At 39.1% G+C, this 20966-nt stretch overlaps 1 protein-coding gene across 12 annotated transcripts in view; it reads right to left on the bottom strand.

Moving 5' to 3' along the window:
- Positions 1-20966, bottom strand: part of INPP4A (inositol polyphosphate-4-phosphatase type I A) — a 111689-nt gene that overhangs the window by 37631 nt on the left and 53092 nt on the right. For 8 of the 12 annotated variants that reach the window (XM_054514068.1, XM_054514069.1, XM_036388633.2 and 5 more), the window contains 9 exons: positions 11364-11423; positions 8799-9017; positions 7932-7976; positions 6274-6392; positions 6042-6158; positions 4971-5050; positions 4432-4585; positions 3460-3550; positions 2643-2790 (listed from right to left, as the gene is read on the bottom strand). In XM_054514068.1, coding sequence (XP_054370043.1) covers positions 2643-2790; positions 3460-3550; positions 4432-4585; positions 4971-5050; positions 6042-6158; positions 6274-6392; positions 7932-7976; positions 8799-8904 — 860 coding nt within the window. In that variant the 5' untranslated portion in view covers positions 8905-9017; positions 11364-11423. The remainder of the gene's footprint in view (positions 1-2642; positions 2791-3459; positions 3551-4431; positions 4586-4970; positions 5051-6041; positions 6159-6273; positions 6393-7931; positions 7977-8798; positions 9018-11363; positions 11424-20966) is intronic. The other 4 variants (XM_036388666.2, XM_036388693.2, XM_036388718.1 and 1 more) reach the window with 1 other exon arrangement.

Here is a 20966-nt window from a genome sequence, read left to right as displayed (position 1 = left end):
GCTTCCTCACAGGCAGAATATACTGTACTTCCCCCAGGAGTCTCAGGTGTTGATCATAAGCAGAACTTCCCACCTTTCTGCAGGAGCTCTCCAGCTATGTGAGGATTGGTGAATGATGGGAACTGTCTTGTGTCAGGTGACTTGGGACAATGAGGACCTTTTAAGGACACTTTACTGAACTGTGGTGGCTCTTTAATTAAAAACTCTGACAGAGGTTAGGTGGGATATTAGCACCTATCTGATGTTAGGTCCAAGGAGTATATTCACTGGTAAGGTAGGTACACAACAGTTTTCAAGGCCAGGGAAAGCCTAAGAAGTGTAAGCATTAAGGGCTTGGAGAGACTGCAAACATTAAGCATTAAGGGTTTGGAGAGACTGAAGATGAGCCAAAAAAACCTTCATCTGAAATCCAGGATTTTGGGCACTCAGGGTAGAATAAAGGAGGATTGGACATCCACAGATATAAACAGGAAAACGCCTTGTACCCCAACTGCCAAGTTTCCAGTCACACATGGCAATCCTCTGTTACATTCTGTTCCCCAGCAGTGCTGCTGAGAAAATACTCAGTGTATTTCATGTCACATTTGTATTACTCTCTTCTTGGATTAGTGTATTATTTGGAATAGAGGAAGAAAGGGGAAAAAATAAACAAGTCAACACCAGACTAAATTCAACAGCACATTACCCCGGAAAAGGTAGAAAAATCATCTGTCAAAAGGATCCAGCACTTTTTGCAATTCTCTCAGTATTCCTAATTCCATAGTTTTAACCAATTGTCTGTGTATAATTTAAGACAGCATTTCACAGAGCAATTCCCACTCCACAGTACTTTGATATTATCAAAAAGAACTAAATTTCCAAGAAAAACATCAGATTGCTTTGTCAACAGGCAACAGCATAAAGTATATTTATCAGTGACCTAGATAAAGACACTTCCAGTTTCATCATAAAACTTGCTTTCTGCATAAGATGCTATTATGATTACCTTGTCAAACCCCCTGCTCAAAACCAGCCATGCATCTGAGCCCTGGTCTTCCTGAAGTAAATTCACAGATTACCACTTCAAGTTTACTTGTTTGTCCCTTAGAGCCAAGACAGCAAGGAATATGGATGCCATAAATAAATAGGCAGTCAAAATGCCACACCCCCCAGTAGATGTTTTCTTTCAAAGGGCATTGGCCCAGAAGAGTTTTATCTAAGAGACAGCAGTTGTGATTATCCAAGGACGTTTTAAAAGTCACCAGGATGTGAAGACAGAAACAGCTGTGCTTGTGTAGCTGTCTGTCATTCCTCTGGGCTGTAGCACTGAGAATGGAGAACAGAGCACTTGGTCAAATTTGAGTGACTCTGTGAATACAAAGTGTGATTGTGCACATTATTGAGGGTCACCTCAACTGAACAGAGACAAGGGAGCCTTTCTCAGTAATAACACAAAGGGCTATTTACCTCTGAGCCACACTACCCAGGGGACATATACAAGGTCATATTAACAATCACCTGGGCTGTTATTAACCTGTACCTGTTTACAACAGGCATCCACCAATCTTTGCATGATCTTAGCAAGAGCCTCTGAACAGTCACAATTCATGGCCAAGGCCTCTAACTTCACTGTCTATAGTCTTACTGAAAGACACATTTTTTTGCTCATTCACCCTGAATTCTCCTTATCTTCAAGTCCTTAACCTATATCCATCATACATGGCATCTTATGGATAAGCTTCCCAACTCTTTATTATTATGGTTGTATCTAATAATGAATAGGTGCTTTTAAGCCTACTGTGAGGAAAGCTGTAGAGGAACAAAGATGCAAAATAAAAAACAAATACCTCATGACTAAATGTGCAATGGCATACCCCTAGCCTGCTCCACCAAGGTTGTAATAGGATGGCTGAACAAGATAGACCATTCAATTTGTAGAATCTAAGCACACACCACTAAAAACATAACATCAGAAAATTCAGATACTCAATTAGCTTTCCCATGCATGACAAAAAGTCTCTGCCGTCTTCCTGTGAGAGTCTGTCATTTTCACAAAATATGAAAATACCTACAATGAATAGATTAACCCATGATTTTATTTCACAATATTCTGAAGGAACCGAAATTCCTAATATACAATAATGAGAACACCAGTTAGTATTAATAAAGGTCAGACTTAGTTAAGGTCTATAGGATTGGATTAAAATACAGTCAAAATAAAAGCTCAATACTCAAAAACACAGCTAAAATGCTTTAACATTCCAATCTTGGCCTTTACAAAGAGTATATAAAACATTAGATTTGCAAACCACAGCCTACAAATGTAGGGAAGAAACAATCATAAAGGAGTATGTTGCCTGGAAGAAAGTTAATTGCTCCAAAAAGAAGCAAATTCAGACTAAACCTACAAAATGCTTAACAGATTTCCTTCTCCCTCCCATCTCCTAAAATGAGGCCATGTCATTACTGTACTACAGCATTTCATTTTACTTGCTTTTATTCTGTTTTGTTTTCCAGTCAAAACTACTCTTCTGACTCTCAAAGCCATTTTTTATCTCACTGAGTAGTCAGTGCATTAACACAGATATATTTATGCCTTTGTAACTCAGTAACAGCCACATCACTGCTGTATTACTGCACATGTAAACCATCCCAAAACTCACCTTGCTGCATCTTCCTCTAGAAGCAGCTTCACAAATTGTCTAGGGATGTGCAGTGACAGGATGCTCTCTGCCATCTGCTCCAAGATTCTCAAGTGGTTTCCATCGGTCGTTGGGAAACGATACATTCGGCAAATGGCACCACCAAACACTAAAAAATTAAAACCATGTTATTTAAGCCTAGGGTCTGACTTAAAAGTGTACAAAGTCTCTTCTTTCTTAAAGTAAATGGCTTCAGTTCACTATGCTGAAACACCCTGCTGTAAAGATCTGGTTTAAGCAGGCATCAGTCTACCTTTTGCACGCATGGTCATTCTGCAATGGCCATTCTTCAAGTGTTTGCAGGAAAAGCCTCCACTCCAAATGACCTACTACACTGCTAAAGAAGCTAAATTAAATATATATTCACCTTTTAAAATGCCCTTTTTTTTGTCTATGTACTGTGCATTTTACTCTCACGCAATCATTTGCTGGAAAACTAACTCTTCTGCAAGATTCTTTCTGTAAAGCAATTTGCTTTCCTCTGACCCTCTCCTCACCCTGCAACAATTGTTTAGGAATAGACTATGAAATTTCATGGAAAAAGTTATATTACAGTCAATCTAATGGCAAGAGTTTGCTTCTGCTGTTTTTACAGTACAGAATAGTGCATATGATAAAATTATTTATTCTGGTATGACCCTCAAAGGACTGCTCAATCAGCAGCCTGTTCCTATTCAAATGAAACATCTGCTGAAATGCCCTGGGGCCACAGGCACACAGGGAAGATTAGCTTTTACTGATACCTAAAGCTTACTTGTTACAGCCCAAGGCAGCTTACCAGATTTCAGTAGTGCATCCTTCCGCAATGAAGCATATTTGGATCTGATTCCTAAGGATTCTGTTAAACTTTCATCAACTGGCAACACAGTCTAAACAAAAAAAAAAAACCAAGAAAAATCAGAAATTGTAAAGAATGAAACATCAGCGCCCAAACAATATGCAGTGATGACCTATCAGAAAGACTTCAAAGAAATATTCAACTCCACACATGCTTTAAAGAAATATTTCTAATATTTCTCCTGTGGATAAGAAATATTGCAGGCTGGAATCCTAAGCATTCCTATTTACTTCTACTGCACAGTTCAAATTGCCACAAAAATTTTCATCCAGCCTTTCAATTACTTATGCTAGCACAGCTCCAGAGTCCTTGCAGGTACTGCATCAATAGGCACAAACAGATCTGGAGGATAAAAAGGGATTCTAATGCACACTGTGAATATAATACACATATAAGAGTTCAATGATCATCAAAATACTCAAAACACAAGCCTTACAGAATTAAATATATGTCTAGGCTGAGAAAGTACTGCATACATCTGCTCTCAAACAATTCTAGGAATTCCTTAGCATCTTCATTACAGATTTGCTGAATGGTACCTTTCAATCCACAATGTGAAATAAAATACCACAGTCTCTGAAACTGCTTATCCATGCACCAAATGCACCAATGAACAGTACCAAAAGCCTCTTCCAAAGAAGAACATGAATACTTAATACTAAAGCTTAACCATTTAAAATTAAAATGTTTTTTCCCAAGACTTTTAACCCCACACATGAGAACCAAGAGCTCTGCAAATCTCAAAATGGCTTCATCACCATTAGGTGATGCTCCTTACAGTATTTTGAAAATGCAAAGCACTAGTAAATATTAAGATGGACAGGAAAGTTGATGGCAGATGTCAGCTTAGCTTATTTCAATGCTGGCAATAAATCTGCATTCTTCTGAATTTGGTCCAATGCTCATACTCACCCTTCCATTAATTGTATCAGGTGACCTTGTCACTGGAGGCCTTTGGTCAGATTTTTCCTCCATCTGCCATCCAATAACTGTGATGTTTCCAACACGGTCACTTTCAGCCGACCTGCAACAAATACTCTGCGTTGAGATTTTTTTGGAGGAGGACCTGTTCATCAACAAGGAAACACTTATAAAAGGCTATTAATCTTCAAACTTCAATAACAGTTTAAACAGGAAGCTTTTCAACTTCATTTGGAATAATTTTATAATGGGTTAGTCCAACAGAAGAACATTCCCCTTATTCCACAAGGATGCTGCATGAATGAAGGCAGCCTAGCTAGCGCTCTGTGCTCAGCTTATACATTTCAGGGTAACATGACAATGAGAAGAAATGCATGTATTCACACATTTTGATAACCAGAATATACTTGATATCAAAACAAGGGAGTTTAATTAAGTCCGTTTCAACTTAGCCATGACATAAGAGGTTTTCATCTCATCTAACCATATTTTGAAGAATTAACAGTTAAAAGAAGGAAAATATTACAAACCTTAGTGTTATGTGCAACCTGTGGTACTTCTCCTGAAGAAGATCCTTTACAGTGAACGTCCCAGAACCCAACAAATACATCTGAAAGAAGATGAATTCCAGAATTTTATTTACCTTTATAGTGAGCAAAGGCTTTGACCACAGCACTGAAGTGCAAAATCCATACTAGTCAAGAGCAAAACCATAACTAAATATGCCATATACAACTAATTAAAATCTCTTAAAATTTAATATATTTGATAATTTCTACAAGTTTTTCTTCTACTAGAGGACAATATGCATTTTTGTTTCTCTAGGATATACATGGAGGCACCTCAGTATATATGAGCTTAGTTCAAGCAATTCAGGAACATGAAAGCAATGGCTGAACAGGGCTCAGGCTGCATCTTTGACCCAAATTTGTCTCCTTGTGAAGAACTTACTTCCTCTGGAGGTGTTAATTTTTCCCTAGAGTTTCCCTATGAAGCACTGAACAGAGAGGGCTGGCTCTGCTGCCCCTGAGGAAGCCATGGAAGAGCAGATACATTGGGCCTGAAACAGTATTCTGGACAACAGTGGGAGAAGAAAAGGCCTGTATTGCCCAAAAATCCAAGTAGCAACATGGGAGCGCTGACACTGAAAGGTTTTTTTTCAGTAAAGGAACAAACCTTATCCCTGAACCAAATCTAATGTATCAGTGATTCCCAGAATTTAGATGTTCTGTTCCAAAGGAACGTTTCATTCTGGCATTTTTGCACAGGCTAGAAGCCTCAGTCAGGGATGTTAGATCCTATTCATTATCTAGTTCGCTAAAAATGTCCACAATATAAGAGCACAAGTGACAGGACCTTTTTTATTTAAATCCATGGTTTCCAAAGTTGCTGCAGACAAGCCTTATTTGAGAAAAGTGGCAATGCTTCTCACTCTGCCAAGCCAATCTCATTTGTTCCTCCTTTCCCTATCCATCTTGCTTTCTGTATGATCAGTGCTGCTATCTCTCTGTTTTCTTCTGTAGAAGTTACTAATTGTATCTCTTTCCCTCTCATTTCCTTGCTCCACTGACTGGGCAGGCAACAGAATAAAGCAAACTTACTGTTCCCTGAGATCTATCTTTGACGTCATACACGGAGAGTTTGATTTGTGTCATTTGATTGATAAGAGAGTCTTGGAAAAAGGCAATGCTGCTTAGAAAGATAGGATTACTTGTTCCCTGTAATCATAAACAAAAAGCCAAAAGTTAATGCAAGGCGATATTTGTTAGGGAAGAAATGATTCCTGTGTTAGCTTTGATTTTAAATGTAATCTAGAAGTACCTGAGCACTCACCTCAATAATTTCTGTCTGTGCATGCTTCGTCCAGAATGCCTGGGGAGGCGTAGTTACACTCACTGCTACAAAACTATTTGGTTTTCGATCTAGCGATGGAGTTAGCAGCTCACTGCAAGCTTAGGTATGCAACAGATAAATACATTTAGATTCAGGATCTTTTTCATGTTGCTGTAAGACTCTACATTTTTATAAAACCACATTATACACTCTGAGCAATCAAACTACAAAGGGCTTCATATTCATTCTATCACCACACTATAAAAGCAGACATCACCCAACTTTGTGCACGCAAACAGTAAACATGCAGTCAGCTCAGTCTGGCTCCAAGCTCTGGAGCTGCAATTTAAACTTGTTCTCTTCTAATACATGTCTATCCACCCCTTGGCAAGCTCATCCTAAGAGCCCACATGCAGGTTTTCCCCTGGGAATCTCATGACCTGGCTGCATTTGATTTGAAGTCACGCTCCATTAAGCCCATTATCAAATGGCATTTGCCCAGGGACAACCAACAGAAGCGCCTGAACATTGATCAAGCAGCACTGCTGAGGAAAACCAGCTTGTAATTGCAAGATGACAGCAATTTATTTCCTCTAAAATGTTACTGTGAGTTTAACTACTGGGAAAAGGACTATGGTGAGTAGGAAACAATTTCCAAAAATTGCCATAACTGACCCTACACAATTACATTAAACTTCAGAGCCAAATTCTATCTAGCTAGATACAGGTAGCTACAGTGTGGTCTAACTCAGCTTCAGCTACATGCAGGAAGTTAATTCTGAAATTTAGCTAAACAGCTTTGTAATTCTAGACATTTTTAATTTATCTGAAAATAATTGAAATACCTCCTTCAGCTCTGAGAATGCTTGTTAAGATTATTATTCATAACACAATTACACACAACTGATAAAATTTTCTAATTTTACATTTGCCTACTGTCAAGAGCATAACCTTTCAAATAATAGTCCACTATTAAGCCAAAAAAACCATCCTGCAGTTGAAAATGTGGACTGAATTTTCATGAGAAAACATTTTTCACTTAAAGAATAAGTGAGGTGAGTCAATGCACAAGCTTCTTGTCCAAATTCAACCATCTCACAATTCAGGTCACTTCTACATCTTGCATTATCACTTGACAGCAAAAACCCCAGGAAAGAAGTTAGGTGTAATTCACAATTCTTAGAAACCATTTTGCCCTAAAATGGTGTTTCCAGCAAATCTTCAGTTTGCTTGAAGACCTGAACTGCTGGTTGACTGACAGTGAAGGGAGTTTCACTGCAACTTCACATAAACAAGGTAAACAACAACAACAACAACAACAACAACAACAACAATAATAATAATAATAATAATAATAATAATAATAATAATAATAATAATAATAATAATAATAATAATCACATAGTAAACATTAAAAATTTTGTAAGACCAATTTTTTTGTTACAGACTTCTAGAAACTCCACAAAATTAAACTGCTGGCTGCTTATCAAAAGATACTGTACAAGCAGCACAAAAACTGTACCACATCTCCATAAAAATCGGAGCAAAGTTGCAAACCTTACTATATGAAATGCACTTCAAAATCAACACTTACAAAACCTCACACATATTCAACAGCATGCATTATCAAAACTAGCATAAAAATCACATAAGCCTACCTAAACTGAACTCTAAAATTGGCTCATCTGGATCCTGAATGTTTCCTGTAAAACAGAAAAATTGCCACAAGATTAGACAATTCACATCACTGTCATGTGAATTCTTTCCTGAAGTTGCAATCACACAGAGAAAGAAACTACATCTTATACAAAAAGTATTTTTCTTTAATTCAGTGAGCCATGACTGGTATCTAAAACATTTATCTGGTAATCCTTGGTATCTAATAATTATTTGGAAAATCTGGGATGATCTCAGTTTATAAAACATATTAAAATATGTAAACCTATACGAGATTATATGCAATATGGGAATAGTAAATGCTTAATCTCAATAGAAAACAGCAGGATTAAAGCCTGAGCCACTACTAACTCCAAATTATTAAATCTGTGGTAGTTAATAGGACAAAATTTAAAAGTACCTGTCTCTCTCACTAATGAAAGCAAGCCTCTGAGGGTTAGAATCCTAATTTAATAACCATAAAAGATAAGAGAGACAAGCCTCAGCTCCCTGAACTCTTTTGAAAATTTTATACAATGTAAATCAAGGAGGTTGCCAAGACTCTTCCTAGACCGTGACAATATTTTGTAATTTTCTCCCCATTGCTTATTTTTGAGTGACAAATATAACTACAAAAAATCTAACTTAATTTTTTTAATCCCCCTCTGATTTCAATGTTTTGTCTATTTTAAAAGTAGCAAATTCAAGATTTTTAGAATTTTTTAGCATAATTCCTTTATCTCATTACCTCCAGATAAGCAGACAGATCTAAATCTTCGAGCAATTAAAAGAAAAAAAAACCAACATTAGCACAAGGCAGATTCTGGAAGAAGCAGCAAAAGAGCAGTAGCTGCCAGGAAGGTACAAACCTGTTAGAGAAAGGCCAACCATGTCAGAGGTGACATCAATGGTGGAGGCCCTCTGCACAGTGCGGGACTTGGCACCATGGCGGGGGCTGTGTTCTCTTGCTGTCATTTTCTCATGAAGAGCCCTTCTCTTCTTGCTGCTTGACTTTACTGATGTTTGTCTCACAGAGTAGCAGAGTGCAGCAGGTTGTATCCAATTGCTATTCCTCTAACATTACCATGCTAAGCAACAGGAGAAAGCAAAAACATACACCAAAATTTTAGGCCACTATCAGCTACTGTTATTTTCAACCACAGCAAATCTACTGCCATAAAATCATCTCAGGTCATTCAAATAAAATGCTCAAGGCAGATCCAATGCATAGTAACTCCATTTGCATGAACTCTACATCTGCAGAATTTTACAGCAAATTGTTGAAAACTGGACCATGTGCAAGAAAGCTTTTCTGTCAGAGAATGGGGCTTGAGAGAGACATGCTAACAAACCAGCTGCTCTTCTCCTTTGTCTAAGTGATTAAACCATCCTTAATGAAGTTTCCTGGTTTCTACTCCCTGGGGAGCACAAGTAAATTTGTCAGATGGGGCCTCTGTCTGCAGAGGAAGCACTAGGGATAAGGACAAAGGGACAACAGGTTGGTGGAGTGCAGAACAAAAGGGCAGGAAATGTTGTCAGTGTCAGCACACTGTGCTGTTCTAGGCTCTACTGCCATGAGAAAGGGATAATGAAAACTATAAATAAAGCCTACTGGGCCAGAGAGAGCTTGAAATTCTGGGATGGTGGTGGAAAGAAAAAGCGAAAAGGGATGCCTGCTGATGTGGCAGATAGCAGCATTGGTGCTTTTCCTCCACTTTTTTGGACTACAGACATCCATGACAGTCCTTCCCCTCACAATGCCTATGAAGTGAAAATTACAGTAGGAAAGAAAGCCTACAGAAAATTTGGTTATGATTTTGAATGTGAATGTTCCTTCGATCAACTGTGCTAGCACTGCAGTTATGGAACTTTTTTATTTGTTTCATAATCTTATGACAAACTCTATTAATTTAGCAAGTAAGGAGTAAAATCTAATAAACCTGAAAAGTACTAATAGAGTAACTAACACCTTCCCAGAAGTCTGTCATTCATTCTACAAAACATTTGAACCACACTGCAAAATGGGAGAGTATTTCTCTTCCTTTTAGGTTGATGGGCCTAACAATGAGCAAGATGCATTCTAACCAAACAAAGTACCTAGCTTACATTTTGTTCTAAAACACCACTTTAAATCTGTCAGAAGACTTCCAAAGGAACATTGAACCTGCTTAACTTAAGTCTCTGAATTTAATTAGTCAGCATACGCCTCTGGAGGATTTCAAAAGAATCTTTCTCTCTCTATGGGGTACTCAAGCTTCTTAACTATCACTGCTTCACTGGACACCAAAAATTCAAATGCAAGTTAAGCATGTAAGACAACTGAACTGAACACAGCCTGGACATCTACATCAGCTTAGAAATTAGATTTTAAATGAGGAGCTCATTCTAGGGAGGAAATTTGGACTTTGCCTACATAATAAGCCAGTCTGTTACCACTCAGAAGTAAGAATTTGATTCAAGTCAGGTTTATATAATATGGCATAAGTCAATTCCAAATGGGAAAAAAAATTTCTTTTGAATGGAAGAAGCAGAAATTGAGATCTCTGAACATCGCACCCCAAAGCTCTAAAACTCAGTGACAGTGTATAAAAACAACACTCAGCCTATATATATATAATTTCTGACAGTCAAATATTAAAGTAGGCAGATTTTCAATGCATATTGAATAGTTGAGATTGGATAAATTCTGGAGTTTACCTAATCCAACCCCTTTGCTTGAAGGAAGCTTCTCAGGACAGTGTCCAGTTGGTTTTGGACAAGAATTGGACAAGGTCTTTTGGACAAGACCTCTCTAACCAACCTGGTTGTTCCAAGGTTTGATCACACACAGTAAAAAAAGCTTTATTCTATTTATTAATGTTTAAGTGGCTAGTGAATAACCAACCTTTCTCAAATAGAACTGAATGTCCTAGTATTTATTCAAATAAAACTTCCATCAAAATTCTTTGACAGTTTCCAAGGCTTTCCATTCTCCTATTTTTTCCCTTCTTTCAGCAATAGGTTTTCCTTGGTTTGTTCTTTATATAATGTGATGTTTAACAGTCTGTAAATTTATTAAACCTAACTGCCTGATGAAAAGACCTACAAAATGTACTTGCAGAGATTAAGACAGGATGCCATAGGCCCTTCCCCCAAAATCTACAAATAACATATTAGAGAATAACTGACATGTTCACCAAGGTACAGGTCAGACAGCAATTAGACTTAAGAGCCTGGCTGCTTTTAAGTTTAAATCTCTGCAATCCTTAAAAAGGGTCAATCCTTGATAAGTTACAAGAGGGTCAGGTATCTAATTTGTTTTGAAGCTATTTGTATTTAAATATTACTGGGTGTGATAGTTTTCCAAGGTTCTCTAAGACCTCAACGATTCATTTAAATTGCAATATTAATTTATCATCTAATGACACATCTTTACTTGCAAGGATCGTACTTACAGAGGGCTCTTTTCCTCATGAGGAGAGGGATTTTGTATATCATATCAGTTAAATCCACATCTAAAAAAATAAACAAAATAATCATCATAAATGCACCATCTTTTTATACTGCATACATCACAACCAGTGGGCAGGTACCATTCTCAGATTAATCCATTCTCAGAATTAACTGTAAATGTAACTTCTGATTACCAGTGCTCACAATAAAGTTTACTGAAAAGAAAAAGATTGTATGATCCTCTACTGGACCTCATCGAGCTTTAGTCATGGCAATACCGAGCTAGAGCAGGAGCACAAACAAATAAGCTTACGCTGAAAAGGACTGACTTCAGGTCAGCATTTGGTGAGTGGGTAGAATGGCTGTAAGAAATATATGTAAACATGTTTACCAAAAGGCTTGTTGCTATTAAGAAGGAATGTATATGATGAGTTTAAGACAGCATTTGTTACTATGCTTGCTTTTCTACAGCTAAACTTTCAAAACATTGTTGTTTGGAAGAGTTATAACTGTTACTGTCACGAGAGAAGATTCTGTGTCAAAATACAGAAGTTCAAAAGATCAGGATGTAGGTCTCTTACTCCACTGGGTGAAAATACTATGTGAGGGAGGCTTCTACAAGCAGGTGGCAATGTAAAAGCAAATTATTCTTAAGCTTACTACAGGTTAAATGAAGACTTACATTTGATAATGCCACCATCTCATTCAAGTACATTTATATTAAAAGGCTATGTCTTTTAAGATCGCCCATTTATCCCATATTGCAGTAAAAGATATTAGTAATTCCAGTCTCAGTTTCTTGCTTTAATCACCAGCCCTACCAATTACCCAAGACTGCTTTAGAATTTAACTTGAGCTCTTATCACTTACAGAAAGATATTATCTCACCTAAAGAACATAGGAGGCAGGTGTCTGATCTCACCACTCAGGTTCTCTGTGCAGTCAGTGGTGAAACACAGGCACTTCCAGAGAACAAGTCACTCTTTGCCAAGGTAGGTGGGATGAGTCACCCCATGGAGATACCTCTCTCTAATTATAAAAATTATTTAGATGACTCACTTAGCCCTGCTGCAGCTGGGCAAACTGGATCCCTCCCACAGCTGTGCTAGCTCAGGCAGGGGTGAGTCCCCTTTACTCAGTGCATAACCAAACAACAGGTGCTCTGATCCCTCTCCTGAAGGACAACTGCTTCAACAATTACAACCTCATGATCACGTTTTTGAGAAAAACCAAAGGAAGTAGCATTCTTACCAAGGTAGTATTAAGAGATCACATAGTTTCCTTAGATGGGATCTATCCTTAAATGGATAGTTTCCAAAGACTGGTACCACTCCAGCAGACAGCAATGCCAAGGCTGATGTAATTCATGTTGAAGCAACTTCTCCTGAAGATGGCATGATTTATCTACACATAGCCTTTGGCTTCACTCTTACTAAGATGGCAGACAGTGGATGTTGGCAAGTTGTGCAGCTTTGCACTTCATGAAGCTTTGCTGCAAGCCCAGTTTTCAACAGAAACATGAGAGTCTGTTGTTGACCTCCAGGATTGGTAAAGGCCAGATCCACAGTTCAGAAAAGGCTTCTGAACAAGCCTCCCTTCTCTTATGTGAATATTTGTTTGTCACTCTATTAGCACAAAAGTGTATGACCTGGAGAAAGGATCTTCATCTGATGTTACTTCTGCCCTGCTGCCCCCAGACCTGACAGTTAGCTGTGGAAAGTAAATGCCATCCTGCTCAGCTACACGACCTTGTGTCTTCTGGGACTGAAACTTTGGGACGTTTGGTCTCGCTCTGCTTGCAAGATCTCAAGCAAAAATGATGATCATCTCAGCCCCAGAATAAGCCCCTGATGATTAGTTTATACAACTGCAAGTTAATATTCTCCTCATCTCACCAACTATTTTGGCAAAGTGCTTTGGTCTGTTCCCTTCTTGAAAAAAAAAATCTCCTACTGAACTACCCCTTGAAATAAACATGTGAGGTAAGATTAAACCTTACTTCAGCCTAACATCTACTTTTTTGACACTCCTTACACAACTGCAGAAAACAGGATTTTTCCAATTCACACATCAATAACAGGAGAAAGAGGATACTCCAATGTCCAATGACTGACTGAATCAAAGTCTGCTTTGAGATTGTACTTTTCTACAGCCATAGTGCTCTAGGCTTATGGCATTGGATCAGGTAAAGAGGCATACCAAAGGAAAAAATGCAACAGCAGTGGAAGGCTAAATGCTACTGATATTTCTACATGAAGAGAGTAATAGACAAAAAGGGAGAGTGTGACAGTTTCCTCAATGCTTTTAAAAAAAATCCCACAGATGTAATCCTACTGAAAGTTTACCATCGTCTCCAAGAGAGGGTGAAAAAGCAGTTGTGGGTTACTTACTGCATTGCAATCAGTTTTAGAGTCTCAAGGCTCTCCAGACTGTAAGGACCATTCCCTGAACCTTAACAATTAAGGTTCTTGTTCCTGAAAAATCCATTTTGAAACATCAAGTGGGCTCCTTCAGCCAACTGCATTCTTCAAAAAACATCTTCATCAATATTGTCTCTGATTGAAAATGTTTTAACAATACACAAAATCAGAAAAGTGAATACTGCCTGAAACAGTATTTTGGATCTACAGCATGGCCTGGTTTCCAACTAACATTCTATTAACCATATAAATATGGACAAAATAATGGAAAGGAAGAAATGTCTGATTATGCTAAGTTATGAGCATGTTGCCTTTTGTGTAAGAGCACCATCTCTAGTATAACTAGCATGCAGGGAGTGTTTTATTACCTCCAACAATAGAAAACCTTGGTAGTGAAACTAGAAACATGTTGGCTCAAACCCAATCTTTCAGCAATTCCAGCAACCCAACTCCAACACCTGTTTCAAAGATGATGCAAGGAACTTTATTAGCCAGGCAAGGATCTGAGTTGAAGGTCTGGATCAACCCTACCACTGATGGGTGCAGAGGCAGCCCAAGAACAGAGCATCAGCTCAAAGAACAGCAGCTCCCAGCTAAACCCTGCTAAGACCTTCTCCAATTAAGAGCTATTTTCTTTACAGTCTGACATGCACTTCACTCTTCTGTCTCATTTAATGAGAAACTCAATGTCCTGAATCTCACGCAGATCAAAACAGGAAAAGTCAAAGCCATGAATTTGGCACCTTGAGTCAGATCCTTCCAGCCAAACTCACAGAGGCAGCAACACAGACTATGTCTACTGCACATCCATGGATTGACAACAGTTTCAGTTCATTCATTCCATGATCTATGATTCCATGAGAAGGCAAAAGAATGCAAGTGATGCCAGCACCCAATATGAAGCTTTGCCTCCCACTGACATTATTTCCCCACAAAGACACACTGGGCAAGTGCCAGCTCCACAAAGAGGCTCTATCTCCCCCTTCAGTCTGCTTCCTAAGTCTAGGTTCCCTTCATCATCTGGTTAAATGTCCCCTTCTCCCAGAACCTTGATTAACAAAGACAAAAATATTAAGTTTGGCCTGAAGTATCTTCTTGTCACTCTCTGAGGATTCCCTGAGGATTCTGAGTAAGTGAGTAACCTCAGCAAAACAGGGAAAAGACTTCCACAAGAAAATGAAATCAACTAACACAAGATGTAATAAAGGCATTTGTGCAATGTGGAAATCCCTGAATGCAACCTTCCAGTGATATTTAGACAAAAGGGCATTTCAGCACCAGGAAGTGGCTTGTTTTCTTTTTGCTTTCCTGTCCACAGATCCCACTTAGTTGCAGATAAGTTTGTAAGTCACAAAATTTATTCATGATCCTTCCCCACTATGAACTTCAGTAAATTCAAATAATCTAAAAACCCAGTTTTACCTCTTCAATATATTTTAGTACTTTTAACAGGAAACTGCAATTTAGGGCCACTTAGTTCTCTATGCAAATTAAAACTATTTGTCTGTATTTACAACAGAAATACAAATAGCATTTTTTTAATGAGATACTGTTTTAATTTCACTTGTCATTACAATGTTTTTATTCCTTTAGTGCTTCTAGGAGCACAAAAATACACACATCCAGAGGTGGAAGCAAGCATTTGTAACACACACGTCTGTTAGGTGAAAAAGAAAAAGCACAGCTCTGTTTCACTTTGTAGAGCAGCTTTTATCAAGCTGAATACAGTCCAATGCCATGGAAAATGCTAAGTTTTGCTACAGGGGAGTTTGAAATCCAACCCTCTCAGGCTCCTCTGTCACTTTACCAGCAGAAACTGAAACAGCTTACAAGTGGTCTTTACCCCAAATTAACCTTTACCCTCTTCACAAGAAATGTGCTGGGCACTTTGTGGTAAAGTTTCCTGCGCATGGAATGAGTTCTCTCCTCCTGACCTGAGGTTCTCACACTGCCTACACAGACATGAGAAGCCCATGAGAACAGGGGACATATTTTCTGTTGAGGAGTCTGGACTGGAAATACTTCTCTGAGTTTGAGAACACCTGCCTCTCTTAGAGCAGTCTTCCATCATAACCATGAAGGTAACAATGCAGAAACAAACTGTTCTAGCTGGAAAAAACAAACTCCCTCTCTGAGCTCCTCCTGCTGCAATGAAGAGTGAGGCAGAGGAACAAAGGCAGGAAAAAAACCCAATGAAACAAAACAAATCAAATAAAAAAACAAGCCCACAAAAAACCCCAAGCAACCCCCCAAAACACACAAAAAAAGGAAAAAACTCAAACCCAAACCAAACAACCCCCAAACCCACAAATAAATAAACAAACAAATAAAAGTAAACAAAGATAAAACAAAACAAAAACCACAAACAAATCCAAACCCCAACACTTTATGACCTAAAATGGAGATGAACCAGACACACATAACATTTGCTAAAGATTTCATACTGCTGTTGTTTACAGATCAATGGCATTAACATATTCTCCCTCATACAGGCAATGAGAGGGGGACCATAGACAAGACAGAGCGATAAGAGCACTGAAACAAGATCTGTAATAAGAAGTTTTGGTCAAGTTTGGATTACAACCAAACGTCTAGGGAGCTATCTGATCTACCTACCTATAATATTCATCCACTCCACAGACTAATGTAGCACTAATAAAGTCAGTGTATACTGAGCAAAACAACCCAGGAATTACAGTGCAGTGACAGCACTGTCCTCTCTGTGTGTGATGGAATCTGACATCCTGCTCTGAAATCAGTGAGCTTCATCTGGGCAACAGGACTGCACCTCAGAGTCACAGGGGAAACTTTATTTTCCTGACACTACATTCCCCACATGGAAGGTATGGTCCATTAGGTCACAGGCACAGCAAAAAAAAATCTCTCAAGCACTCTTCATTTCCACATGGCATTGTTCTGACTCACTGTGATTCTTACTATTTTAAATGTTTATATAAAGGAAAAATACACAACAGCACCTAAAGACAAACCAGCAATGCACAAATTCTTTCTCTAACATATGTGCTTTAAATAAGATATAACTGACTCAGAATTTGAAACAGTATCAAGTATTTAGAAAATTAAAAATAAATGTTAGTGTAGGAGTAATATTCCACAAAGTTTATTACTAAGATTTAGGCAGCTAGCAAAACTGGAGTCCTAAGCTAGTAATGCAAATCTGCTGGTGCATATTTCTCCATCAACACTTGTTTTGTACTCCTGAACTGTGTTTTGTTCATGTATTTCTGATCGTGTAACTTTTTTTCTTACAGAGTACATGCCTATGCTATGCCTAATGGCCACAATACCATATACATATTTAAATTTTTTTTGTCTTTTTTTTTCCTGCTGCTTTCATTTCGCCTTCTTCAAATAAAATTGTTTGCTTACAGTGACCTTTCTAAATCAATGGGACAGAGTGTTGCTGCAGGCCAAGATTCTGACTGCATTGCTCTTCCCTGCATTTCTTTCTGGAGTCACGTGAACAAGTGGTGGGATGCTGGCAGTGTGAAGCATGAGCCTCTAACTCCTCAGAGGCCAACAACAGTCCATGCTTCCCACCACTGTTCCCGTTCCAACGCCTCGCTGGAACAGCCTCCCAGTGAAAGGAATCCTTTTTAATGCCAGTACTACCCTGTGGGGAAACAGTAAGATCACCCTGTAACATACAATGGAGAGGGTGTGCTGTGTTGGTTTCCTGCCAAATTCTCAAAATAGATTCCTTGACAAAATAGATTTCTTGACAGGAGGCCTGTCACTAGTGGTGTCCCCCAAGGTTCAATTCTGGTCCCACTGCTGTGTAACTTATTCATTAAGGATTTGGATGAAGGGGCAGATGCCTCCTCAGCAAGTTCTAGTGACACAAAGCTGGGAGAAGTGGCTGATACCACAGAGTACTGTGCAGCCCTTGGGAAAGACCTCGACAGGTTGGAGGGACGGGCAGAGAAGAACCATTTGAAATTCAAGGAAAGCAAATGCAGAGTCCTGCACCTTGTGAAGAATAAATCCAGGTACCAGCACAGGCTGGGGGTTCACCTGCTGGAAAGCAGCTCTGCAGAGAAGGACCAGGGGGTCCTGGTGGACAACAAGCTGTCCATGAGAAAGCAATGTGCTTTTGGGGCCAAGAAGGTCAATGGTGTCCTGGAGACCACCAGGAAGAGCACTGGCAGCAGGTCAATGGAGGTGGTCTTGCCTCTCTGCTCAGCCCTGGTGAGGTCACATCTGGAGTGCTGTGCCCAGTTCTGGGCTCCTCAGTGCCAGAGAGACATGGGGCTCCTGGAGCAAGCCCAGGGAGGGCAATAAAGGTGATTAAGAGACTGGAGCACCTCTCCTATGAGGGAAGGCTGAGAAGGCTTGGCTTGTTCAGCCTTGAGAAGAGACTGAGAGGGGACATCAGTATATATAAGTATCTGAAGGGAGGGTGTGAAGAGGATGGAGCCAGGCCCTTCTTGTTGGTGCCAAGCAAAACAAGACACAATGGGTAGAAACTGATGCCCAGGAAGGTCCACCTGAAAATGAGGAAGAAGTTCTTTACTGTGCAGGTGACTGAGCACTGGAACAGATTGTCCAGAGAGGATGTGGAGTCTCCCTCACTGGGGATATTCAAGAACTGTCTGGACACAATTCTGTGCCATGTGCTCTGGGATGACCCTGCCTGAACAGGAGGTTGGACCAGATGTCCCACTGTGGTCCCTTCACTCTGTGATTCTGTGATTAACTTGTAGCAGAGTAACTGAAACCCAGCCATGTAGGAATCATGATATGAACTGATGATCATCAATCACTTTTAAATATACTGGAATTATATTTGGAATATATTGAAACCGGTTGGTATTTGGCTGTTAAATAAAACAACCCCAAACCAGTGGCACAAAACTGGAATAAATAAAGAACACAAGTGCAAAGAAAATAGGTAAGTGGCTTGACTGTCTCTGAAGTGTCATAAGAGGAAACCAGACCAAGTATCACTGCCATATTTCTATGAGTTTCATTACAAATCAGTGTCTAAGATCAACAGCTTTCTATTAGAATACCATAATTCAACAATTGATCCCTATTTGGGAAAACTTCTATGAGTTTCCCCAGTTTTTACTATCAGCCTTACCAAAATACAATATTCTTTGTTGAACTGTAATTGAGCAAAAAAGCTATTAGAGAAAATAAATGTCATGTAGTAGATATGATGTTATCTCTGAGACAGAAACAACAAAAAGTAAAGTTTGGTAAGAGTAACAAAAAGTATTTCAGCTGCTCTGATGGTTTTCATGTGGAAGATGAGCAAACATATGAACAGCTGAGAATAAACAAAAATGTTGCAGGTACTTATTCCAAAGGTTCATATCTCCTCATGCCAGCATATTACAGGTTAAAATGCTCCATTCAGACAGAGAAGCTGCAGTTGCTGCAGTACGTGTTGTGCAACGCTTTATTCCACGATAATTTTATTTTCTGTCAGCTACCAACAGACCAGATGGAATAAACAATTCAGTCCAAATTTCCAAGAATTCAAAGAATATTAAGACTCCTGTAGGGTATAGCCATGGATTTCTGGAGTACAGGGCTTTTAAAAACAATTTTCAAGTAACTGTAACCACAATCTACTGGTTTGATTTCAGCAGCTAGTACTGATCAATCTTTCACGCAGTTTAGTGGCCTTCAAAAATTTATTTAAAAAATAACAACTGCTGCAGGGAGGCAACAATCACAAAAAAAGTTATAAATTGTATGCAAAGACAAAGGGTGGATATTAATGATGAGTTCCTTGCAGCACTCAGTGCTCAAAAATATGTACCTAAATGTCAGAGTTTTGTCAATTCTCCAAGCACTTACATGACTTCTAAAACTGGAATGTTACTATAGGCCAAGCTTGCATGAATTTCACTTTTTGCAAAAGCAAATTTTGCATGAACACAAAAAAGCCTGAAAATGTGAATGATGTATCCCAAATTATTTTCTTTTCTTAAGCTCATGACTAACTCACTCTCATGACTATTTGACTCCCAATTTTTGCATGTTAAGGCAAGCCACAGTGATGCTGACTTTTGCTAACTTCTGTTGCCTCCCACCAGACTTTATCAGAAATTCATAAGCATGCTGCCTACCTCAGCAGTCAAACCTCCAGATCAAGGCAGCAGAAATGATCATTTTGCACACAGCTACTTGTCTTGATCTTCAGGCCCAGATGAGAGCAGGTAGCTACATTTCAGCCACACTGCATTTACAGTCCATCACCTCATCAAAGCCACTTTCAGCAACAGGTTAAACTAAGCAACTGAACTGCATCACAGTGTGAGCACATGTTCCTACATCCACTGTTTCTGCTGGAGAGGCAGTACCTTCCGGCCAAAAGGTGGGACCAAAAGCTGGATATAAAGCCTGGGTCAGAACAAAAGCTTAATCAAGCCTGGAGTCTTCTCTGAGAGCAGGCAATGCTAGAGACTGAGAAAAACACTATAATGAGCAGCACTGATATTCTGTGCAGCATCTCCATGTTTGTACTCCCATATTCAGCTGACAAGCATCCTGAGAACTTCTGACTTAGGTATCACACCCAGACCTCGGTATTTAAGGCCTGGAGGTAACACAACAGACAATGTCACCAATGTCCCTCTCTGGCCCTTGCAGCTCTGTTACCCTGTAGCCCTGTAGATACCAGACTGCCATCACCAGTGACTGCCCTGAAGCCTTGCAGCAGGGCTTGCAAACATTGAGCACTCAGGTTTTTCAGGCTTGCTTTGTTTGAACTTCTATTGACCTGCCTGTAACTTTGTTTTAGCCTGCAATTAAACTTGGTTCAGCTATGACAACATTTTTTTCCAGCTGCATAGATATCTGTGGCTGATTTGTTTTAATTTTTGTTTATATTTACATCATACCATCATCATTTTACAACTCAATACAATGATTAAGTGTAGAAAAATAAAGGCCTGGCATGATAGCAGAAGCCTTCAGACTTGGAGACATAGGATGGAGTAGAAGCATGGGATATAGAGAGGATACAGAGCTGGCACTTGATGGGACTGTCGCTATAGCTCACCCATGGTCATTTAAAGAATTGCAGACTTAAGGCTGGGCAAAATTAGTTCTAGAGTGATCAATTGTATGTATGGTATCAAAACAGTACATTTGGATGTAACTCAGAGCTGCAGACCAATGGAAAAAGGGCCACATTTAAAAGCTTGTCAG

Source organism: Molothrus ater, chromosome 2, assembly GCF_012460135.2.
Source record: "Molothrus ater isolate BHLD 08-10-18 breed brown headed cowbird chromosome 2, BPBGC_Mater_1.1, whole genome shotgun sequence".
In the NCBI taxonomy this organism is placed as follows: domain Eukaryota; kingdom Metazoa; phylum Chordata; class Aves; order Passeriformes; family Icteridae; genus Molothrus; species Molothrus ater.
This window is presented reverse-complemented; position numbering and strand designations above follow the sequence as displayed.